Source organism: Ambystoma mexicanum, chromosome 2p, assembly GCF_040938575.1.
Source record: "Ambystoma mexicanum isolate Mex_15411 chromosome 2p, UKY_AmexF1_1, whole genome shotgun sequence".
NCBI lineage: Eukaryota > Metazoa > Chordata > Amphibia > Caudata > Ambystomatidae > Ambystoma > Ambystoma mexicanum.
Window position 1 is genome coordinate 381,834,891 of NC_090923.1, and position 26,614 is coordinate 381,861,504.

At 44.3% G+C, this 26,614-nt stretch overlaps 1 protein-coding gene across 2 annotated transcripts in view; it reads right to left on the reverse strand.

Moving 5' to 3' along the window:
• The window catches only part of PTPRG (protein tyrosine phosphatase receptor type G), a 1,528,043-nt gene that overhangs the window by 367,416 nt on the left and 1,134,013 nt on the right, over nucleotides 1-26,614 (reverse strand). For both annotated transcript variants that reach the window (XM_069643751.1, XM_069643750.1), the window contains one exon: nucleotides 1,973-2,064. In XM_069643751.1, the coding sequence (XP_069499852.1) occupies nucleotides 1,973-2,064 (92 nt within the window). The remainder of the gene's footprint in view (nucleotides 1-1,972; nucleotides 2,065-26,614) is intronic.

Consider the following 26,614-nt stretch of genomic DNA (forward strand, 5'->3'; position numbering starts at 1 on the left):
GTTGGTGCATATGTAGACCATGTACCCATTATGTGTCAAAGTTAGGATGGCAATGTTCACTGTCCATCCACTCAACCCTTGGTATTCCACCCTCTGTAAACATAACATAATTTACTAGAAGACAACTGGGTTTAAGAATATGCAAGTGACTGATTTCTGCTGCATGCATGATGGGTGCTGGCCAGAGAAATTAAAATACAAAGCAAAAATACAAAACACAGCGCCGAGAAGCCTACGGGTTGGGTTCGCTATACAAATACCAAAATAAATAAGGAGACAGAAGAAATAGGGGGCTTGGCATCTGGCAGAGATCCGGAAATGCAAGCATTTAAAATTCCCCTCCAAGGCAAATCCACTAAAATGTACATTGCCAAAGACAAAAGGTCTGGCTTCGCAAATTTAGAGGGTATGCCTTGTGGGTCCAGTAAAGGATCACAGAACAACTTTGCTTTGTGCATTTACAAAACAACTGACCTCATCTCTTCATCAATGCTTGTTTTCGATTTACTGAAAGTGTCTGCTAGTGAAAGAGCAAGCTACCCACCTATTCCAGCTTTCAACCGGAAATGGATTGGATTGGATGAATGGGAAACACTTGTTTCATTACCCTGGTCGTTTTGGGAAACTGAAAACATGTTTCTCCTTCGGTTACATAGAAAGGTGGAAACGTTCTCCGGGGGCACATTGGACTTAAGAAAAAACGTGGCCAGGATTCCCCTAACAAAAAACTTCAGAGAGACTTGGCACGGTTTCAAGGGGATGTTGTTTGGGCAGAAATACGAGGGAAATGTATGTTACGTGAAAGACCTACATCACTGAGCTGCCAAATACCAGATCATCAATAACTTGTCTGGAAGGATAAATTAGAATGCACTGTTCCCTTAAGGCGATAAATGTATGTAATAAACCAATGCACCAGCTTATTTTTAGGGACGCAGAAGAGCTGAAGGGAAATGCAGAAAATCACAAAAGGAGCCACTGCACAAAGGGGTGCTTTCGTCAAACACAATAAATGAAATGTAATGACCTATTTCATGGGCACGTTATGTACAATATACTGTGGTTCCAGACAGATTCATTACCTTGCCGGTTTTATGGCGAGCCCCACGCCATTACTGTTGACAGTCTCATTTCCAATATGTCTCCAACATTACGTTTGATAAGCGGCCGTATTGAGCTTTCAGCGCACTCCGGAGAATTATTTGCCAAAGCTTTTCTTTGTTTCTGACAACTATTTTCGGGGGGGATTTAGAGGGGTTCATCAGGAGTTAACTCCTAACTTCCGGTGCAGCTTTTGCGCATGATCAAAACTCAATCCCCAGAGTGGTGCTCTAGGAAAATAGTCCCCAACAACCAGTGTCCGACTGGGGCATACAATTGTCTCGGGCACCAATGAAAAAGTGGCCCACAGTTGCAATGCCAAGGGGGAGTTTTGATAAAATGTGATGCAAATTGGGCATTTTAAAGATATGTATTCAACAACACTGGCCAACACTGCTAGCCACACAGGGAAGTAACTCCTCAGACTGACCAAAAAAGTGGCCGACTTTGACCACAAACTGGCCCATCCCAGCATTTTGCATTTTTATTTCGGGCATTGCTTATAGGCCAGTCCGAGTCTGCCAACAACCGGCAGCAATGGGGGATGAGGGCCAAAGACATGCTATGCAATACAATTCTGGGAGGATAGCTCAGGGGCAACGTGGTGCCTTGGAAACAAGACGACATGGCAACACAGGTTCGATCCCCGGGTCCTGCGTTATAAATAACCTATCATATCATACAGGCATGTGCACATCGAGACATCTGAACAAATTGAAATGAAGGTTCATAACAAATTATGTAAGAAATTAGACATGTTCCACACAGTAAAAGGAAATACTGCCCCACACCCCCATACATCAACAGATAAGAATCATTTATTTCAATTCATTCAAAGCACCGGGGACCAACCGGGCCCGACGTGACTCACCTGGAATGGGCGTTATGGGAATGCTTTCATTTGGCACCACGCGAGGTGAACTGCTGTCGTCCACATAGAAGTGCGCCGTCTGGAAGCACTTTCTGTAGACAAACAGAAATAGTGCGGGTTTAAGACGCTCATTAGTCGATACACATGTTTTTAACTCCAACGGGCAAAGCAAGGGTTGACTTTCGTGCCCCATACATCGTTCCACTATGTAACGTTTTGCATAGACAGACACTCGACCCCAAATAGAACACCTCCTCTCCGCGCGTGGTCTATAAATAATATTGACTCAGCATTGAAATATGTGGAACATAAAAGGCCAGGCAATCTAAAGCGAACACGCACCAACCAATACAAGTGTGTAATAATATTGCCCTCGTTAATGCTTATGTTTTGACAGCTCTTTGCAACACTTTGCAGGAAAGGGGATTTGAGTGGACAATTCGGTGGAAAACTAGATCTATATACAAGGGCAACGCAGAACCCCCCAGAGCTGCAGACACTTTAATAGTTTTGTGAAACACAGTCTTAATCTACTTGGAAACACAGATCCCAGAAACCTGTATATAATGAGCTTCATTAGCTGCGAAGCTGCTGAGATAGCACTACATTGCAAAGGGGTAAGCTACACACACGGCCCTCGAGAAAAGACCTTGCTGGGGGTCCAGAGGGGAACGCACACAGGAAAACATATCGCGATATATCACGAGTAACAGGGGAGCTGCCGTTTACCTGTACTTAAAGCAAAGCAGGGCGCACAGGCTGTTCATCCTAGAGAAGCCACTAAGCAGGAACACATTGAGAGCCCCCAGCAGCCGGAGCATGATGGTGGCGGTGCTGCTGCTGCCGTCTGGGGCAGGGCTTGCGCGCCGACCTCCCGGCTCAATGCAGACTTAATGAGCCGCTCCAGGCTGGGCCTGCAACTGAATATTTAATGACGCCACTCGGCCTGAGCAGCCACTGTGACAAGAGGAGGGTCTCGGCTTCCGTCGGCCCCGAACAAAAGCCACACACCGCGGAGGACCTCCTCCTGGAAGCGAGCACTCCCTGTGACCCCCCTGTCCGGCAGGGCTGAGGTGGCTGTGGCGCCCTCGTGTGCTGGCTGCCTGCTTTATGAGTCCATATTAGTGAAGATGGCACCACGGGGGTGAAAGCAAAACAGGCAAAGCGCGCTTCTGACGCTTTTGAAGAGCTCACCACTAAAACGGGGTTGAAACTTTTGCATCCCCAAAAAGCAGAGACAAATTAAGCCTGTCGGAAGGTACAGTCAGAGCGAAAATACGCCCTGGACGAACACGCACTACATTTACTTCACCAGTTCATCTAGGCGATGCAGATTGAGTTTGCAATGTATATATTTAATGTTGCCATACGTGCTTTAGAAATGCCAGTAAATGATTTTCATAAAAGTTCAAATATGCGGTTTTCAGGGCTTTTAATTGTGTTAGGTTGCACGCTTTGCCTGCCTTTTTATGTTAGTTTCACACAAGCACCACTTTCTAAGCACAGAGACGAAGACTCTTAAGTACACCGACCCAAATTAACTATATCCTTTTTTGCCAGCCACAACACACTTTGTTATTAACCTCTCCTCTCTACATAGCGAGTGTTTTTCAAGCATGTCTGTGGCCTATTTAAGTCACTGCACTAATCTGAAATAGATCAATGCTGCTGGCAGCCCACTGATCAGGCGGGTGCAATTCCGACCGTTTCCCTCACTTTCAAAGACGGGGGGCTCAGTTGGTCTGACCTCAATACCGCATAAGAAACTGTAGTCTGTAAAGTGTCTGCTTCTCTAGTTTGGAGCGTGTGTAGATGAGAGGCTAAATGCAGGTGAATTCTGCGTGTACTGGGTGCGCAGTGGGCGTGCATTTAGAGTGTATATGTGCACACGGGGTATGTGTAGGGAGCATACAGGGTGCATATGCCCTACCTACAGGGGTGGGTGGGGTAGTGCTGTCTGAGCGTGATTCTATGTTTTACAGTTACATGGGCCAACCTCCCTGTGGGTTCTAACTTCTAACTGCGACCACTCCGCCATTCACACAACCCCACCCTCCCACCACCCCAACCCCAGGAGGCAACGCTGAAAATGAAGCAGACGCACGAAGGGCCAAGGCTATGAATATGTAACAGTTCATATGGAGGAGGACTTCTGGATTTAAGGCTAAGTGAAAGCAAAGGAAAGCACGTGACGTTAACCGCAGCTGCTCATAACGGTGGACGAAATGGGCCAATTCTGTGGCAATGTGTTTAATCGCAGGCCACTTGCACTCCGAGCAAAAACAATGACCAGGATTGGCTCTAAACGCAAAAAAGACGCCCGTTTTACCTCGACGTTTTAAAAAAGTTCAATGAAAAAGAGTAAAGTGTATTCCGTATAGATTGACGTCGTTTAACTAGTCAGCACAACTGAACTGTTCGGTATTAACTTTAGGTATAAGTGACTCAGCAGGGTTCGTGACACAGCCTGTACAACCCAAAACCTAAATCTAAAATAGTGACACCCACATTGAGAATGTAAACGTCTGAAAATCTCTGCAACGCCCCCACCCCAAAAGAAATTACGGTTAATAAACCGTGCCCACTAACCCCCGCAGCATGTGGAAGGCGACGTGTGTGGGAGAAGCACGGCATTAGAAAATTAAAACAAAAAAAAAGTTACAGAGAAAAGCCTCACAAATGGAGAGACGGGAGACTCGCAGTGCTAGACTGACCCGTGCAATAAAAACTCCAACACAAGGGGCTCAATGCACCTCACAGTGTCCGCGGATAACCAAGCTGAAGGCATCTGGTTCTTTGGGGGTAATATACGGACAATATTCAATAGTTCAAAGTTCCAGGTCACTACACCCGGCTTCTCCAGACCACAGAACAAACCCACACAGCATCGCAGTTGCATTTTGCCACTATTCCCTTGGGCGAAATTACAATTCCGGTCTCATTCCAGACGAGACAAGTAAAATGTCACATCTGGGCTCTCAGTAGAATATAATTACACGTGCAGCTAATAAACTGCGAGGGGGGAGGCGAGCTCGTGTGGCTGCAGTCAAATTTCAGGATTTAGGGTGACTTATGCAAAATCCACGAAGCACATTCCTTTTTGCTTAACAGAACCCACCAAGCAGAGCGTAAACTCATCCGAAAGACAATGCAGTTTGGTGACAGCGATGGAACACATGGCAGTTCAGCGGTGCTCCCCATCGGAAGTATTTTTTCTCCACTAATTGTGGCAAATTGGATTCTGCGCTGCAGGAAAACAAGGATGAGTAAGGGGGTAATGCCCACTCAGCCCTCACACTTCTACAAACGCAGAGCCAACACAATTAAAAGGTAAAAGAGGTATAGTTAAGAGATTGCCTTTTGTGGTAACGGGGCAGAGGAAAGGCTATTCTCGTAAGTGGGGGGTGTGAATGTGATCCAGCAATGACCCAAACAACACAGTAATACAGTCCAAAATAAAGGGAATGTCCAATTAAGGTTCTATAAAAATCCATTTACTTTAACTACACCCACCTGCAAAAAAACTATCTAGGAAAACACTGTACAAAACCCACACCTCTGGAAAGAACAGAGAAATGTAGCACAAAGTATGAATACAGGAGTGATAAGCAATGTATCAACCACAACAATAAGTCTTTGTAAGAAAAAAGGTGCAAGTGACCTAACCAGTTGCGGGGGCCTAAATGGACTCACGGGGCAGTTATTGGTCAATAGTACCTTGGTTCAATTCCTAGGTTGTTCAACAGCATCAAACCTCAGCTTTGAGCAATGGTGTGTGCCGATCAAGCTCAGTTCAGGTACAATGGATATTTGGTGTACAAGCGACAAGCGGGTGGCTAGTGGGCTCAAATGTGGTAGCTCTGCATAGCTCAAAGGCAGGTTTTGGCAGTGCCGGTCAGGGCACACAACAGAATCTTTTTAAGGTCTGGTCGAGTTGTAGCCACCATGAAGGGTCGATGAGTGATGCTCCAGCAGGTCAAGTCGGCGGCGGTCATTTTATTGAAAAGGTGAACCTGTTGCTCCGATGTGCGGTTCAGCTAAGTGGCAGTTGGATGGCAAGTCAGGTTGAGCCATGGTGTAACCTCTGGTTACAATTATCAAGTGACTCACTATTTTGTTCCGATTATGAGAGAATTCTATGCATGCAGTTTTCTCATGTGCTGGCTTCCTGCCACAATAGATGGAGACGAGCTTGCCTTGCCTTTGTGCCATATCGTCCTGTAATTTCAATCCGCTTATATCTAAGCCCTAAACATACACACATGTGTGCATTCAACTGCTCCCAAGGTCATGAAGACACTTATCATACTGAAATTTCGGCCACAACATATTTGCTAAATAAGCCATTCTTGCACTATGTTTACATTTGAAGCTTCAGCTCGAGCCACGACTGTTGTATGCGATAAGCAGATTAGAGGAAAGGATATCAGTGCACTAACAGACGTGGTCCAAGCATCACGGCTTACCCATCTACCGACAACACTAGGATTGGAAGATCATTTTCGGGCCATGTCGCACGATGTCTATGGGTGTGTAGAGATTCCTGAACTAATATAACGATCAACACAGCATCTTCTTCATCTCACTATTAATGCTATTCAGTATACAATAAAATACATTACAGTGATACCACACTTGGGTGACTCATCTATAAAGATAGGACTTCTTAAATGGCAATTGAACATCTGGACCCATCTCCAAAGTTTTTACAAAATCCTGCCGGCCACCTACGTCTTGGCGATGCTGAAAAGCAGAATTTGACACACACCTAGATGTCGTAGATGGAAATAGACTGTCCGTTTCTACAAAAAAAGGCAATTTTCATGCATAATTTAGCATAGACTGTCCAATTCATATTGACCTGCAAGTCATGCAGCTGCCCGACCTACAGAGCTTTAATTGATTGGTTTTCTTTAAACTGTACCTTTCCTCACAAAGTTTTTTTTTTACAATATATGTGGTCTTTCTTTGGGGAAAACGGCCATTAATAAAAAAAAAACTGAATTTTACATGAAATACACGCTGCATTCTTTGCTGTTCATATTACAAAACTGGAGTTGAAGTTCTTATATGTATTGTCAGCATCTATACACCCATGTAGACTTGATGCATATACAGCATAAATAATAAAGATAATACTAAATTTGCTTGAATGTGTAGAATTTGAACATTAGAAACATGATCCTACAGCAGCCTTTGTTAACTTTAGCTGTGATTATTTTCCATAGTGTGTTTTTCTTTGAGAAGCGTGACTTGCAAATTTCTTTTTTTTTAAAAAAAAACGTTGTTTTGTCCATTTAACATTACTTCCTTTTCATTCTAAAATATTGTTCTGACCCATTTTTTAATAGAAAGCATTACAATCAATCACCCAATACCTTACAAAGGGTAGAGGGCTATTGAGTAATTCATCTTATAACATGACATAATGAACCATTGTTATCAGTAGATACAATTGATAAAATCATGTAAATGAGTAATGCCTCCACAAACGAACAATAGAGCTCCAAAGCTACAATCCTAAATATTTGTATTGTATTGACAACACATGTTTTGCACTTCCTACGAATTATTTGGGTCTAGCATATGTGCTTGTTCAGAGTGATAAAGGCTTATTATGTACACACCTGGATTGAAGGAATAGGTTAGGAAACATTTTCCCTTTAGCAACTATCCCCTCCATAGTTCTATGGACCCCCACACCTTTTGCTTTCCAACCTGTCTTGACATTTTACCGTGAAGTAAAGACTTCAACTTCTCTCCTCTGGCATTTTGCTCATTTTGTTATGGGGAAACTGAACAATCCTTCAGACTTCAGTACTGGTGTTAGGCAGAATTATATGCAGTACCCTTTGGGAACACCAAACTTTTTAATATTGCACACAGCATCTTGCAATGCAGTGCAATGGAGATACATTTGTATCACCCTAGTTTTTACACTTGGATTTTTGGTTACTTTTATATGTGCTTGGATAAACCGAGGTAACTGGTCACTTCTCCCCAAGGGTAGCCCCCACCCCCCCCATGAGGCTAGGGAGGTGAGCTTGCTTCGCAAAAACATCCGCACTAGCGGTCGAGGCAAGAGTGAAATCACTGGGAGAGTCTCCCCCTTTGGGAACAAGGACTCCTGGTCCTGGGAGGAACTACCCAAGGCCCTCTACAAGATGGCTTATATGGACTTTTATAATACACAAGAGCGTTATCAGTTTTATGAAGCTAAAGTAAACCAATATCGTCAGCAACAACAAACTGAGGATATCCCTTTAAATCAGACTCTCCAATGGACTGTGCCAAGCAGGGGGATAAGGGATGATATGTCAGAGAACCAGCGAGAGAGGGTGGGGAGCCGAGAGAGAGACGAACACAAAGAGAACCAGGGAAAGCCCACTGTACGTTAAAGAACAGAAGAAGGCGGGTCTGTCATAGAACATGAAGCTCGCATATGCCAGAGCGGTTCAGATGAAAAGCGAGAAACACTGGGAGACCGGTGTGTCAGAGAGAAGGAAATCCAAGTCCGGTGGAAGAGAGTTTGGTGGTGGCATGACCACGAAGCAGTCATGGTGGGCAGCCCGCATACACCGCTGACACCACCAGCAGGAAGAAATCACTCCGGGTCTGAGTCATGGCACCAGTGACATTTAAAAGACGAGCGCAAGGCACAGAAGACACTGCAGAAAGTAAGCCACAGAGCTACAAAGCAGATACAGGAAAATCTGATGTCCAGAAGGTACCAGCACCGTTGCCCCTGACACACAAGATAATAAAGGGAACGGGAATACCAGATGGGCAAGGGGGACTCAAAATAATGCAAACAAAACCCATCCCAGTATTGGTGCAAAGGGAATTCGAAATAAAGTAAGAAACCAGAACTGTGTCAATGAAATAGAAAGAAACACAAATACTACAAAGTGAGAGGGAAGAAAAGTTGGCAACGTCTCACTTTGGGAAAAGACAGCTCATATAGCAAAGGTAAAAATGAGAATACAGGAGGAAAAGACAGTTGGGGAATACAATTCTTACAGAAAGAAGATAAACCTTAGACATGAAACAGCACTCTAGAAAAGGGTGAAATATTATTGGAAATTGAGTAGTCAAAGTATACGAGAGGAAAAGAATATACAAGGGAACTACAAACCCTACAAGAGAAAGAACAAACTTGAATTGAAGTAAGATAATTATAGAGGAAGAGAAAAAAGGATACAAACAGTCCCCTGAGGGAGCTACAGAACTTGACTAAAAAAGGTAACAAAAGTCTATTTGCATTTGGTCTACTGAATGGAACAGAAGAATCAAAATGCAATGCCGGTGAAGAACACAGTAACCAGGAGAAAGGAGTCATTCTCCCGGGCTCAGAAATGTTAGTGTTAAGTTCAGATAGGTTCGATTTGGACAGTGGACAGACTTATTTTGGACATTTACACTGACTGACATAGTAAAGTAGGTTGGGCACATAGCATAGTCATAGGGAAAGATAGGCCTTATTTTACTTTAAGTAAAGCTCACAGTAAAAATGTCTTTACCACGTCTACGCCCTACTTCTGATCCGCCATATATTGTGTTAGAAGTGGGAACTCATAAAAGTTGGGGACCTGTGTTAAAGCTCCAGTGCCAAAACCCCCAAGGTAGCCACAGCTGAATCTTTAGGATTTGGCTTATTTCAGTAATGAGGAAATTATAATACTCCCAGACAACAGACAACTAATTCACTAAAGTACAAACATTAGCCCATAATCAAGAAAACTAAATTACACTAGCATCCAAGTCTGGCTTGGCATGGAAATATGGGTTCGATGTTATGGCGATAGTCATTGATCCGGGATTCCATGGAGATATCAAAGTCCTCCTACTTAACCACAGGAATAACAATTCACCATAAAAGAGGGAGAGAACATGGCCCAAGGGTTCTTGAGAAGACATTATTCCTGAAACCGCAGGAAGTAATAAAAGACAGCAAGGGAAACAAGGATTTGGGGCGGCATTCTTTCCCAGAGTTGGGAAAATCCCAGACGAGATAGAACAAGAGGGTGTTCCATTAACTGATCTGGCCTTTGTTCAAAGGAATTACTCCACTCTTACAGAGTACTTTAGTAAGGTCATTACCGAAGAAAAAGGATGAAGTCAAGCTAGTCCCTTCTTTCTAAAAAAAGGTTTGCTCTATCAAGGTGCCATAATCCCTGAGGGTGCATGCCGTAAACAGCTAGCTGTCTCCCAGAGTCATAGACGGGTAGTTCTTGAGCTTTTCACACTCCGATTTAGCCACAGGACATCAGGGAACAGGGAAAACACAGCCAGATAATTCCCAGATTTTATTGGCCAGGAGTCTTTACTGATACAAATGTCTATGCTCAGGAATCGCTACATCCTAGTAATTATGGATTACGCAACTCACTATCCAGAGGCATGATCTTGACCCTGGGGGCAGTTATTTGGGGGAAGGTGACATGGAGAAGGTGACCTTCAAGGGGCATGCACATCAGCGAATGAGACATGGTACTCCTCTTTCCTTTTCAGGGATGGCCCTTCTGTTCCCCATGACTTAGTGGCCTTTTGTTATGTCTCCCTTCCACCACCCAGGGACCCAAATGCAGATATCTTCCCTTATGGTGTGCATAAGTTACCTAGAACTCAATAAAACTCTAATGAATACAAAGGCACTGCGATGAGATAACAGGCAGTGACAAGCACAGAACACTCTCGAGTTATAGGGAACCACCGATAGGTGCTGGGACATTTAAAAAGTACATCCAGCATGGCTGGAAGAGAGACCATTGGCTGGAGGAATCCCAGACAGCCGAGACCACCAAGGAGGAAGGAGAATGGGAGCGAGAGGATGACACAGGAAGTAGGACTTGCTGGACACGCTGTCCAGAGATCCGGTCCATCTGTGGCTGGGGAACATTATCCCCGGATGTGAAGCCAGCTGTGGAAGCGGCTATCCCAGTGAAGCCAGAAACCAGGGGTGAGCCAAGAGGAAACAGGCGAGGGAAGCCACCTCCAAGAAATACGATCCCAGGGGAGGAGCGACTGGGAAGCAAGCAGCAAAGAAGAGGGCAACCACCTAAGAAGCACAAACGCAACAAACCAGAAAGAGAGAATCTCCGCTCCCTGAACACTGTGCACTGGAAAAACAGGTACACCAAGGGAGAGATGGGTGCTGGATATCCAGGAGCTTATGCAGAATTGCAAGCAAATAAGAATAATGGTGTGAAGGACACCAAAGGATGAAGTAAGAAAATGTAGTGTATATAGGTAAAGAGGGAAACCAAGATATTACAAAGAAAGCAGGCTGAAATTAATGAGAAAACCGCCACCAAATACCTTTGTGAATTAAGTGTGCAAGTGCACCAAGAGAAACGCCCTGGCAGGAGAGTATACCAGGCACAGTGAAGTTTGTATCAAGAGAAACGTATGATAAAGCCCTGGCAGGAGAGTATAATAGGCACATTGAAGTTTGCAAGAGTGTTGAATGTAGCACATTAAAGAAAAGCCCTGGCAAGAGAGTATACCAGGCACAGTAGAGTTTGCAAGTCTATTAAGTGACGCTCAAGAGAAAAGCCCTGACAGCAGAGTATACGAGGCAAAGCTAAGTTTGTAAACATTATCAAGGTGAAACATGATAAAAACCTGGCAGGAGAAGTACACCAGGCAGAGTTAAGTTGCTTAACATGCAAGTCATCCTTTTTTTGTTGTTATTTAGAGACATTTAAGGAAAATGTATACCCGTACGTACCGTTGTGTTGCAAAAGAAAACCTGGGGAAGGGAACACTTGCCTAGAACTGTGGATTGTATCCATTGGATCTTTTATGTTAAAGTTACGCCATTACGTTTGAACATGAATAATTAAATGTGTGCACTCCCAAGGCTAAAGACATTACCTGTTTCACCTTAGAGTTATGTTTAGAGTGTGAGTACCAGAATAGGATTTCAGACACAGGACATTTTGATTTGGACATCATGACAATGGACAGACCCATAGTTTTTGTTGAGGTAGGAAAACACCTCCTACCACAGGGACAGCAAGGCCTTTTCCAACCCCTTTGTTTGTTAAATGAAAGTTTATAGCCAAAAATATGAGCTCTCTGTGTCCGTGTCTCCTTCCTGGATCCTGTTGGGAAGGGGGCAGCCCCGTGCCACTCCCCTAAGCACTTTAGAGTGAGGCAAGATGCATTCAAAGCACTATGATGGGCCATGGAGCAGGGGTTGAGTGTTGAGAAGGGATTAACTACCAGTTTAACAGGACCCCACTCCGATATAACCAACTATAGTTTATCCACCTAGTACAGCATAAGGCGCGAGCAGCATTGCTATTTTTGCATAGATATTAGTAATCATAGGTAGAAGGGAAGGCCTGCGCAGTAAATGCAGAATTGCATGCACTAAGCCCAAAAGCGGGAGACAGGAAAAATCCCCAGCCATGCCCGAAATCCCATGAGGACAGTCCCACTCCCGACCGTAACAAACACCTATTCATTGTTCTAACAGTGTTGCAAAGATGTTCGGGAGGAATGTGCCCTACAAGGCCACGATCAGAGACTGGCGCCTGCTGTGCATGTTATCTCACACTGGCCAAAGCATGAACCGGCCCATTCCAGGGTGACCATGAGTTATAGCCCATATAACTGACTAAACCTTAAGATCCTCAAATTCCACGGCACCAGGTGCCCTTTGACAACCAACAAAGGCTGGTATGACAATGTTTCATTGCCGGATGTTTTTTCGCTGGGTTTTTTATCATGAATATTTTTATGAAAAAACCCATCAAATCTTTTAGGGGGGGGGTTAGACAATTTTATATATGGGGTGTGGGTGTTTAGGAATACATACAACATTAAAGGGAATAGGGGGTTTGGGTTAAAAAAAAATGTGATGGTTTTTTCTTCGTTAAAAAAAATAAATAATTCGGGGTAAAAAACCCTGCGAAAAAACGTACCGCGATGAAATGACATGGCACCAAAGCAACGAGTCTTGAAATGCTCAAAGAGGATGGACCGGGCATATCGATGAAGTGACAATCGTCTGATTTGTATTGCGAGGTGCTGGGAGAGATACATTATAGATTAAAACGAGGGTGGAGACCTTGGAGCCGGATGGCATGCAGGGGAGCGAGTGAAATGTGTGTTTGAAAGTTAGAGGGCCACAGAACCTCCTTTGTGTCCGTTTTAAGGCCTGGCAAGTGCACAGTATGAGTGATAACATATTTGTATGGTAGGAGAGCAATTCATTTGTTTTCTGACCTTCAACATCAGGAGATGATCCTTGCAGCATCCATGTGATGGAAGACGGACAAACTAGTCTGGGCCCAATAGACGGCATCCCTTATGGGTAAAGGTGGAACATGTATAGGGTCCATCCAATCAGCAGCGCAGTTTTTTACTTTATGTTGTTGCATCATTATGATGCTGTGTACCTTTACAGGTTTCTGCTCTTCTTTTGGCCGAACGTTCTTAGTTGCTCTCATCTGCGTGTGAGATTAAACCCTTCTTATCCTTACAAAATCGACTCAGGACTTTTCTTCTCTGTATTCTCTCTGGTGTGAGCATTCAGGGATTGACCTTCAATTGATGACCCCCCAGGACGCCTGTACCTGCAAAGGCTTCCAGGCCGCTTCTCAAGAAGGAGTTGCGTCCACCTACAGCGACCGGTCACGAAAAAACATGTGTTTAGAGTGGTTTAGCAGGAGCCATTTTAAGGGAAGTCCTCTCTGCACTTTAAGGCCGGGCGCGGCTCTGAAGAGAGTGCAGACCCGTGTTGGAACCCTGGGAAGGAGGAGTTCAGGTGAGCACACACATGTGAGTAGACTCTTATAAGAGATACCAAGTAGGGACAGATGCATGGGAAGTGTGAAAGGTGCGAGAACATGGAGAGCAAGGTCGTGGATGAGGTCAGGGTTATTTGTTGTGTACATTTGTACTAGGTGTAGTGTGTTTCGGTAAGGCATTATGAGGTAAGGCAGGGAGCCCCGCCACGTAAGGCGAGGGAAGGTGGTACCATAAGACAGTATATTATTTAAAGGAAGAATACAGTAATAAAAGTAGTGGCTTTGTATAATTAGTTGGTGGCCTGGAATGAGAAGATGTTATTTTAGTTTGTTGTTTCAGTTTATTGTGTTCATGTTTGTGGATGAAGAACAAGCCCTGAAAGGGGTGGTAATTGTGTGCATCATGGTGTGTTGTGGTATAGGATGATTTTATTAAGTAATGTGTGTATGCAACAAAGGGTGATAGAGAAGGATGGGGGGACTTTGCGGGGGTTAGTAAGAGGTATCACTAGCATGGGGGGTGGAACACCAACAGAACATATGTATAAGGCCCTGCCACTGTATCATGACAGGGTGGAAAACATAAGCAGTGGATCGCGGAGACAGGAGGCGGGAGGATGCCTTGCCCATGACCAGGGTAGGGGTCAGACAACAAGAGCATCTTGGAACACATGTCTACATTTTCAGTAGCAAAATATAAGGGGAAGCAGCTGAAGAAGATAATGCTAGATCTCTGTGTATGTTCAAAGACGCAGAAGATCAAGGAGGTGGAATAGAGGTGCAGAGGCAGAAAGATGCGAAGTGCAGAAATGGAGAAGGAGAGGACAGGTTGCTTTTGGAGTGTGCGGGATTATATCCCTTGACAGCATATCCCACAGAAGGATACACTAATGAAAGTTATGTACCCGTTGCAATAGGGACCCCTTCTGCTGCAGTAGGGTCCCCTGTAACACCAGTACCACATGCTACCGCTCCCCCACCAGAAGTACCGGTATCAGCGAGTTACAGGTCAAGGGAGTTTGAGGATAGAGTGACAGGATTGCTAACAGAATTGAGAAAGATACAGACATCCCCTAGACACTGACGGATATACGGGCATTGAGACGGGAGACTGGAAATTAGGGGAAGTGCTGCTTAGGCTGGATAATTAAGGGAGAAGATGTGTAGGTGTTGATAAAGAAAGAAACCCGGTTGGGTGGATAATCTTGGGAGAGAAGAATACAGTGATGGGAGAGATTGTGGAGGAAGAGGGCGATGATAGGTTTTATGAGGGTCAGACCAAAGGAGAAGAAAGGGGTGAAGAGGTGGCTTAGAGTACCCCCCACAAGGAGGTGGTTTTTGGGCGGGGACAGGTTGAGGAACAGGGCCGGCTGGATGACATTGGTAAAGGGAAGGGGAGTCACAAAGAAGGGAGTGGGAAGTAGGGCAAAGATGCAGATGCCCCTCATACGCAAGGGGGCAGGGAGGACACAGTATATACCCTGACCCCAAATGGATAAAAATAATTTAATTAAGGCACTCCCGCAGATCACAACTAAGGGGGGGAGCAAGTGGATATACAAATTAGAAAAGCAAACAGCAGTGGTGCCCCTGGCGACACAGAACCTCTAGAGCTTGATTGTTGCTGTCATTGGGGACCTGGCTAGGGACGTGTGGGTTAAGGAGGGATTCTGGGGAATAACCCTGGGGACGATGCACATGATGGGGCATCATTTAATGGAGTCGGAACACTGGTATGGGATGCATTACGGAGGGCCTTCCCAGATACCCCGATATACAATCCTTGATGCAGTGCACAATCGGGGTTGAGGAGGATCCAGCTAAATTCATTCTTAAATTACAAGAGAGGTGGCGAGCTGAGACAGAACCACCGTGGGATCGCTCAATATCGTTCTTCTGTTTTGTTGTTAAGAGAGGATTGCCAAAGGAAGTGCATATGCCCTTCATAAAATTGTGATTAATGAGGCAAAGGGGTGGGCGGAAAGGCAGAGCATAATAGTACATCATTACAAAAGGATTAAGCAACGGGAGAATTAAACAGCTCAGAGGCACCAGGCGGAGGAAGCGAAATTGATAGAAAAGAAATTGCCAAAGGTTGCCATTCAGGTGCCTGTTTCTACGCCTGTACAGATAAAGGGGACAGAGAGAACTCAACAAGTTGTGGCGAGTACCACTATTGCAGCACTCTGGGCTGAAGGAGGACAGGACAGTGGGGTGGGGGCAACAATATCCCAGCCCACAGAGGCAACAAGGAGGGCAGCAGCGAAGATGAGGGGGATTTCGAGGAGTAAGAGGGGGAGGGTTTGGACAGCGGGGGTGGGTTCAGACCATTTCAATGCTGGAATTGGCTAGAAATGTTTAAGGTAGGGGCATTTTGCAAGTGAATGCAGGAGTGGGTCTACAGTGAGGTATACTTAGGGGCTGCAACATCAGGGCCAAGGGTCCAAGCAGCATGGTATCCACAACAGGGTCAAGAATATCAGAACCAAGGGTATCGACAGGGCAACACAATCAGCAGCCTCAAGCATCGGACATGCAGGTGCGGCATCCACCAGAGCAGCAATAGGGCAGTGCTGCCCCGGTGAACAGGGTATCAAGTGGGGCTGCTGCTTCCTTTGGAGGAGCAGCAGTGGTGTGAGGTGGCCCCTTCTAGTTTCCTGGAACGAACACGTACCCCGATTAGGACCGCCCACAGAAAGCCCATGCATGTCCATTCTTGTCGACGACCATCCACCCTGAAGATGAACCTTTGGTGGAGGCGGAGATAGGAAACAAACAGTTTATATTCATGGTGGACTCTCGTGCAACTAAATCATGCATCATGGAAGGAAATATCTTGACGGCTAGGGATTCTCTGCGGCCATTTCCAAGGTTCCATACACTGAGGAGTTGGAGGTAAAAGTGGGAGGGAAGGTAGTACTATATTCAGAAAGTTTCCCAGTCAACTTACTGGACAGGGACCCACTCAGCAATTTAAATAGGACTATATCCTTTACAGATCAAGGTATAATCTTCTCCACGGTTGGGATATGCGCTCTAAGGGTGATGTTGACAATACATGCAATGACAAGGGAAGAGGTGGTTCGCAAGATTTCCGTAGACCCGGACATGTTTATGGTATCACTGTGCTCGTGGAGGCGGTGCCCCAGATTGCCAGTGTTGGCGAGTGTCCACTGATTTCATCTTTTGTCCAGCAGTGTCACCTGAGGTGGTGGCGGGAACAATCTGGTTGCTGGATTTACAGGGGTTGTTGGTTTTGGACAAAAGGGTTGTCCTGTTGGGAATGGAGAGGGACAGATGTGAGTGGCGCACAGTGCTCTGTGTAGATCAAACAGTATAGCTAATTGAAAGGATGGAAGAAAAATTGTTTGAAGATAACGACAAAGAGGGGGAAATAATCCTAGAATTCTGTATCCCCTGTGATAAAATGATACAGTACTAAAGAGTGCAGTGTCCCTTGATGGCAGTATAAACTCCACCTCCATTTTTTGATGAGGACTTGCATGTGCCTACACTGTTGTGGACTACAAATCCACATGAGGTTACTGAAATATGTGACCCCTGTGTGTATAACACTGAAGCCAGGCGTGGTGCTGCCCAGGGTAAGGCAAAGTCCATTATCAAGGGTAGCAGAGGAGGATATTAGAAAGACAATACAGGCCCTACTGAACCAAGGGATCACCATGCCACCTACGTCCTGTGTAATAAAGCAATATACACTGTAAAAAAATCAACAGGAGGCAATTGAAGAATGATTCAGGATTTGCACTCACTGAATGATGTGGTACAAAAAGAATTTCCATTTGTTCTGAATCTTGCGACAATTTTATATAGCATCCCCAAGGAAACCATGTATTTTACTGTAGTGGATGCATTCTTTTCGATTCCACTCAAACCAGAGCCGAGGTACCCTACAAAATTTACACAGGGTCAGGTGCGGTTCGAACACACTAGGAAACCCATCGGTATTGCTATAGCCGATGCATAGTTAAAAGAATACTGCATGCCTATCTTGGGTATATTCAGGTGCCTAGCACGATTATCTAGTACGTGGATGATCTGCTAGTTTGTAGTCCCGATGAGCCACACTGCCAAAGGGACTCCATTGCACTCCTACAGTTACTGGCCTGTAAGGTGTACAAAGTTGACAAGGCCAAATTGCAATATTGCCAACAGGAAGTACTCTATTTGGGGCTGTTCGCATCAGTGAATGGTAAAAGAGTACTACCAGACAGGGCAGCAGTAGTAGGCGCCAGCCCCAGACGTGCCTCTGTTAAGGAAATGCAGAAGTTCCTGGGCCTGTGTAATTACTGTAGAGCCTGGATTCTACATTACGTGACATACACAAGGCCACTTTTACAGGCCATTAGGGAAGCAGAAAAGACAAAGGCCCATAAGTTACACTGGACAACAGAAATGATTAAACAGTTTTACAGCTCATTAGTTTGGCACCTGTACTGGCCACCCCAGATTACACACAGGAATTTTATTTGTTTTAACATTTGGATGGCCAGCTTATGACAGCAGTGTTGATGCAGAAAAGCACCATGGGCAATAAGCCATTGGCCTACTGTAGTGGTACCTTGGATACAGTGATGCAAGGGCAGTTAGCATGCGAACAAGCTTTAGCGGCTGCTGTTTTTGCAATAGAGAAAATTTCTATAATCGTAATGGGGTGTTTAGTCACGTTTTATGTGGAACAATCTTTGTTTGCCATTCTATTAAGGTCAAAGTCTATCCTGATTACGCAAAGGCCTTCGGCATAGGAGATCATTATTTCTAAAACCCATATTCATGTGGTTTGGTGTAAAACAATGAACTCTTCCACCTTTTCAATGGACATGCCTAAAACAGAGAGCTTGACGACGCACGACTGACACACGAGGGGGGAGGACGACATTCCCACAGCAATGGACTGTGCATTGATAAATACATCTTTATCAGGAGGTTGGGCAAAGACTGACAGGGGTAGCAGTGAGGAAAGCGTTGTAAAGACTAGAGGGGGCTTATCTGTACCCCTGCCCTCTATATGGCAGACTAGAAGCACATAGCACCCCAGACAAGATTCTCCAATCGGTAGCAATGGACGAGCAATCGAGGCTTAAGCTCTCAGGAGGTGCTGCTGGACGGTTCTTAAGTACAGTGTAGTCCCCTAGCCCCCACTATGTTAGCAATAACATAGTTCTTTATATAAATAAGGTTCAAGTTATATACACAATCACAATAACACACTTTGTGCTCAGTCAATACTATAATGATAAATATATACAGTATCTATGTGATACCACAATTACTATCGATTCCATTAAAATGCAACAACTGCTGACAGTATCAAATGGCATACAAATCATTAGAAAAAGCTATCAACAATAGACTTGGGAGTGTAAGTGACTTCAATCCAGCACTCCAACTAAGTCGATGCCTAGTCTGGGATGCCCAATGGAAGCCCTTATTTATATATATATTTTGATGTCAAAGTTCTTAAATCTGGAAGACGAACACTTATATAACGCCCCTCTCTTTGAATTCCCCTGACCTCACTGAGCCAAGTAGTAGGTTTGTTTTGCAAATTAAAAGGTTTATTGGAAAAATTAAACAATATATATATATCACACTTATGAACAAAATAATATCTGATAGCACACTTATGAATATAATAGTGGTCAACAATTGGTAATATTACAATAGCATACTCTTTAATCAGGAGTTGGTTTTAAAAGGATAAGGTAGGAGAGAATACTTTTATGGTTTAAGGAAAGGCAATAGTGGGAAAGAAGGCAACACAGAAATAAACTCGATATGGTTTCAGCAAGAGATAATATGATCACTTTTTCCCTTGTGACAACTCACTCCCCCCTTATGCAATAGGAAGAGATGGAAATGAGGACACACAGGTTTCAAGAATACAATTAATAATGCAGTTCAATCCCAGTTCCGTCCAGCACGCTTAGAGAGAACAGGTATGATTTAAAGCAGGCAAAGTCCTTTTAGATGTGATTGCAATGAAGTGAAAAATATGCTAAAAATGATTTTGATTCACTAAAGGAGATTCAGGGTAGGTAATGGTTACTTTAGATTGGTACAGGTCAACACTAGCAATAATTCATGAATGATTATCAGATTGAAAACGAAAGTCAGCAGTTGCAAGCAAAAGACAGCTATTTTGACAGAAAATGAAATGGAGCTAAATTGCAATTCGTGGCACTTTTTCCACGTGCGTAAATCGCGATTACGGAAAAACTATAAGGAGTTGTTCAAAAGAGAAGGACGTTTTTGTGGAGGTAGATTTTCAAAAATAAAGTCAAGATTTCAGAATGACAGATGACGCTTTTACAGATTTGAAATCACAGGATGGACACAAAATTCTGAATGCAGTTCTGGACAGGTTGAAATGGATGGGATAAGATTACTTTAGCCTAAGATTGGTTCTGTACAGTTCTAGACTGGCTACTCCTAGTTTTGGAATAGAATGGACATCGTCACAGATCTGGTTAGGTTTGGGCTGCGGTTCTCTTGCCACCGGCCAGGTTTCAGGCCCTCTGGGTTCTGCTCACAGCACAGCCTCTGGTCTGCTATAGGCACTGCACAGCGGTCTGGTCTCGAACTTGATCTGATGGGTTCTGGATACAGCTCTGCTTTCTCTGGATCTCGGTTCTGGCACGGGGTTCTGGGCTAGAAGCGAACAGCACGGCAAGGTTGTTGAATAGTTAGGTTGCTGGATTCTGAGGCCTGCTGAGAAGAGTTCAGCTTTTGGGTTAGGCCCCTGCTTAAGGTTCTAGAGCTGGGTTCTAGAGTCTGGTCTCTGAATCTATCTGGAGTCTGGAGTCTTTGTCTGGATCTGGTCTGGCAGAGCGCTTCGTAGGAATCGGTGAGTAGTGGAAAGAGAAGTCCCTATCTGGGTCTCAGCAGTCTCTTTTTATGTGTTTTCTAAGTGGGTGTGGAGGCTGACTTTCTATGCCCAACCCTCCGAGGATCCTGATAGGTTAGAGGATTCTCTGTGCCCTGACTGGAGAAAGGAGTAGTGAGTCAGAATGAGTCAGAGTGATGCTGCCATTTTACAATCTAGTGAAGAAACTCCCCTTTGCTTTTACTTAGAAATCAATTTTTCATAACAAAACATGTTTCCCAGATACACAAGTTGCTGAGAATACATGTACACATCACAGATTAATTAAGGCGCATTCTGTTCCAACTCTGATTTTCCTAAGAGCTTTAGTTCAGAAATGACAACTTATTCGCGATTTTAGTGGGTTTCGCAATATTGGTTTTGCACCAAATCTTACACATACACACCCTCTCTGAGCATATCACTGTAAGTTGTAATGTTTCTAGCATAAACACTGTACCCCCAATATTAATAAATCCCGGGCTTTGGTCTCAGAACGTTGTACGGATTTCAGCTTAGTCTCAAACTGTGAGTGAATTTTTCATATTAAGAATCTCAAAATTGTTCATTTCTATCGGCTGGTTACAATTAGTTATCAGTATTATTATAAAACATATATTTGCCTTCAATTCAGTACACCCATTGGCTTGTCCCCGCCCCCAGAATCTGGCTCGACTCAGAGGTCACATGTCTTGTTTCTCCCAGAGCAGTGTTGTTCAGGCACACCCAAATCAGCATATCCTATTTAGCTGAAAGAATCCATTGTCTTGACTGAGGGCAGCAGACCAGGGTGCCACTCTCCAGCTGATTAACATGACCATGCGTTATCCTGCCTTCTGGTGTATAGGCCTGAGGTGTGAAGGGTTCTCATGGGAAAGCAAACCTTTTGAAGTCTGAACTGCATCAGGCTGCCTTCTAGTCCCTTGCAACTTAGTTCTTTATAAAAATATATATAACATTATAAACTTTAAAATAAGCAATATCTCCTTAAACCAAGTATTTTTCAACATGAAATCACTGGGTGGCACTCTATATGGCATTTTGATGGAATTCTCTTGCTTGGCATATTTAGCTTCTGAAATGCAGCTCTCCTGTCAGAATTTAGATCGCCTGTCGGAGGCGAGCAACGGTACTGCACCCATTTTTGACAGCTGTCTATTTTTTAAAAAGGGGATTTTACTTTGATAGCATAGGATTCTTGCTAATATTGTACTGATGTGGATTCGTGCAGTAGAGTAATGTGAAACACCCCCTCCCCCGGGAAGGTTGGATCTTTTTGGTGGTTTTGTGAGCCATGATTTTAGCAATTTTTGACACCAAATAAAACAGATTTTCGAACAGATCTGTATTCCTTTGCAATCAGCATTGCTTTTTCCAAGTGGTTTCAGGCTACTGTGTGGGTATCCCAATGGTGGTTTTAGGCAGTGATCTCCTGTGCTCACTGACATGGCAAAAGTAGATGGCAGCCCATCTTTCAGATTTTTACTGCGCATTTTTTGATGATTTCTGGCGAGCAGCATGCTTTCCGGTGGCCATTCTGATGTTTCTGCTACCAGCAATTCACAGTACTGTTGTAGGGCTTGGATGCATGGGTGAAAACATCCCACAGCACCTGAGCAGTGCAACCAGAAAGATGAGAACACATTTTTACCTACCAGTACATTTGCTGCATCTCTTCTCTTGAACATTCACCAACACAAGTACTTTCCCTGCATTAGATACATTCTGGGGTGAAAGATTGTGACTTTTGGGCACAAGGCCCCACTCTTCATAGGGAGTAGACTTCTGAAGCTAGGGAACATTTCTTGCGATTTGGTTCAATCTTACTACACCACTTACTTACCTTTAAGTCATTGGATGACTTTTAGAACCTATGGTAACTGTACATATGTTTATTAGGTGTCATGCGTTATCACCTGGTTGCTTCATTTTTTTAGTATGTGTTTTAGGCCCAGAATAAATAAAGTATTTTTGTACATTCTTGTCTAAATTAAATTGTGTGCTTCACTGTGTGGACTCCTGACCCCAATCACACACTCCTGAAAATAAGACTCGACTGATCATAAACATACTGCTTATTACGTTTTGGCAAACCTCTCAGAGTTACCGTTCACTATAACTTGTATGGCCAGATTTTAGAAATCCATCTCAAAAGAACATATTGGGTGAAGGGAAAAAATATAGTGTGCAAGAGGGGAAGACATACAAAATAATTATAAAAATATTCACAGACTCTTAGTAATGTCACAAAATACGCTTGTTACCGTAGTTACAATTTTATATAGGTCTGGTTACTGTGTAGGTGTTAACTCAAACTATCTCCTTTTTTAGTATTGACCAACTCCTAGGAAGATTGTATACAATTATTGCATTACTAAACTGGCTTCACCTGAATATGTACATTACTAGATTTATTCACCAATCATCAATTCAATACTGCCCTCGAACACCGACACCTCCAAAATAAAAAATAAAAGTATTTCACAGTGCTCTCACAGGTTCAAAACAGGACTGCGACTCAGTGCAAAACAGCAGAAAATACTCTTTGGCTGCAACAATTCCATGGGTTGGCGGCTGTAGGCAGAACAAAGTGGCAGGATAACCTCTAAAGAAGTAAGTAGTTTTTAATAGCATAATAAACGTGTTTTGCACAATTTAGGCTCAAGCAGTCAGAAGTAAACCTGGAATCTTCTTTTATCTCGGGGCCTTGTCTGCAAGGTCTGTTGCACGCAGAGATATCGCACAGGCGCCGACAAGCCTCAATGCCATACACCCATGTGTTTCACACAAGATGCGAGGAAAAGCAACATCTTCAACCCAAATTCCCTTTATTTAGAAAAAAAACAATAGATAGCTGTAAGTAGGGACGTTTGGATATAATAGCCTGTCGCACATGCAGCAAAGCACAGCTTGTCCTCGACTCTTAGTAAGGGCTGTACGGACCAGAAACAACGCAACTGGCAGTTCTGGCACCTGGGTTTAAAAGGGGTCTCATACGACAAAGATTCAGCATCTATCTGTATATTCACTGTAAAAACGTTAGTTACGGTGCAGATGAGTTGAGCAGATTTAAAGCAACAAAAAGCTTGAAATTCAGCAGATGTGGAAAGTCATGACTCTGCGAGCTCCCATTCATGTCCCCATAATGCTATTTGGTATGCCATTGTGAATCCCTTCTCTTATAATATGTATGTGCTTAAGGGCTTTGCAATGGGAACATATCATTCACTAAATGTCCATTCAGGGGGTGCAGCGGTGGGGGAGGGCCTGTGACAATATTGTTTGCAAAATTTCAGCCAAATCGATCATTCGAGTCAAAGGTTATTAGTAATTGATTTTTTGGGTTTTTCCTATGGAACTTAATACTCACTTTAACAATAGTGCGACTACTGCCGCACTATAATATTTCAGGAGTGCAGTTCAGGTTAATGTCCTGTATGAGGATTTACTAGATGTCGTCATTTCACCAAGTGGGAGCCCCTTCCCATGGGGCCAAGGAGGTGAGGCTGCTACTCGATAGTCCCCCCCCCTGGTGGTGGTATAATGTGGGAGAGACTCTCCCCCGCCCTCTTTAGGGATGAGTACGATCATTAAAGGTACAGCCCTCGTAAAATCAACAGAACCACACACACTACAATGTCTCTTTCCTCAAATAACCACTTATTAGAGAGTAAACTTATGTATCAGGTAGCAAAACTATAGGTAACCTGAAAGTATGACAAGGAACAGTGTAGGAGACATGAAGATCACTTGCCACACAAGTACTTTTATGAGGTGGCCCTGCACCCATATCAAGATCAAAACAACAAAAGAGGAATTATCTATACAATGAGGCATTTGGGAACTGGCTACATTGTATAAAAACCAAAAGCGGTACAAAAATACCAGTCAAATCCAGCTGATACAGGAAGCAGCTGTGGAAAGCCTCAGGCGCAGGGGGTTTCAAAGGCGCTTGGGGAAACAGAGAAGGAGGATGCTGCAGAGCCACTTCAGTTTTTCTTCTTGGGTGCCACAGGAGTGGTCCCGAATGCCAGAAGGAAGCTGAACCATGCAAGAAAGTACTGTGCTGATTTGAGAGATGCAGAGAAAAACCCAATGAAGCCGAGCTGCAGAGAGGAAAACCGTGCTGCCGTTGCAGAAGCGACGAGAACCACGGAGAAGCCGAGCCACACAGAGGGAAGTCGCACTGTTGTTGCAGATATAGAGAGAAACCTGAAGCAGCAGAGAGGCAAACCCTTGTCTTTGGAAACCCCAGCAATGTATCAACATCCCTGTGAAGGTAAAGGGAGGTTACGGGAGAACCAGAGGGGACTTTGGGTTAGAAGAGAGGCAGGCATTAGCGACTCTCCCTTGGCCTAATAGTTTGGTCACCCAGATTGGCTCTCATGTGCATCAGACCTACCTGAAAGCTCCTCCTCTTCGTGTCAGTGGATGGGGGAATTCCACTGACCACCAGAGAAGGGTCAAGGACGCATTCCCAAGAAGAATCAGAGAAAACAGGGTCAGTAACTCTAACAAAGAGAAACATTTGAGTCATCTTCCTTGTGGCATTACTTGGCAGGGTAGTGAACAAAGAAGGGGAAGTCCAAGAAGAGAAACCCGGGTCAAGGACCCAAGTCCAGAGAGCGACACGAGTCACCTTCCTCAAGTCAGCACTTGGCAGGTTAGAGAACCAGGTCTGCCGACTCAAAGAAGAAGGGTGGTGGTCTGGGCCCAATCACAGTTAGAACTTTATATGGTATTAAAACAAAGGAGCCACTAGAGAGTGTCCAGGGAAGGGAGTCATCCCCCCTCCCCTCTGGGTCTAGTGTAAACAGCACACTATATTGAGAAGCATCAAGTGGAAGGAGTAATCCTACTGATATCAAGTGGTTAAAGTAAGAACAGGCTTCCAGCCAGGGGATGGGAGTCATTCTACCTGGCCTTTGACAACAAAGTGTTACAATAACTTTTCAACCAGGGGAAGGAGTCACCCCCCCCCCCTTGTAAACCGTTTGAAATGTGCTGTGTTAAGATTAAGTTAAGCAGGGGAAGGGAGGCCTTCCTCGTGGTGAGAACTATTGAAATTCCCAAACTAAACTGATCACAAAACCTGGAGAAGGGAGTCATTCTCCAGAGCAGCTAACATTTTATCCATATCTTCTTTAGTTACAAGTAACTATGAGGGACAATATTAGGGATTTTGACACAGGACGGCGGACACTTACGTTAAAGCGACATTCTGACAGATCCTTTTTAGTCTTTAGTTGGGACAGGGAAACACTGCATAGAAATAGGGACAGATAGGCTGTTCTCTTTCTTTTGACGAAGAATAAAAGTCTGTATCAACCACCATGCCACCTTTTTGTTCGTCACCTCCTTCTGCACCCTTCCACTTGCTTCAATCATGGCAGTAGACTTAAGTCTTAGAACCAGGCACACAGGGACAAAGAGTTATGGTGTGTAGCAGGAGGGGCACGAGCCTCATCACGGATGCAAGGAGCAAGAGGTTGTGAAAAAAGGGATACAATGTAAAGGTGGAAACCAGACCTCCAAAGGCATTAAGTTGCATGCAGGGACAGCACAACGAGGTACAGAGCTTAGTGGTGCGCCCCAGATTTGTGTGTGTAAACCACATCACATTTTCCACTAGACCAAAATAATTTACTTAAATGTAATAATCTGCCAATCGGCTGGACAGCAACCTGTCCCACTTTGAAAGGCACATTATATTGGCTGCGTGAAGGGATGGTGGAGTCCTTTGGAACTCAAAAGCAATGTGTTGAGCTCCACTGAGGAGGTGTACAGTGGACCATTCCCAGTCTCACCACACTTTCCAACCCCTTGTGAATTATAAATCAGGAATCCATAGCATGCCTCTTTAATTTGTATTCTGGAAAGGATGACAGCAACCCGCCCCCTTAGATTCAAACACAGATCCGGTCCCCACTAGCTCACCCCTCTTGAATGATCAAACTATCGATCGGCCATATATGTGTGCTGCCTCCGTTGCTTGAC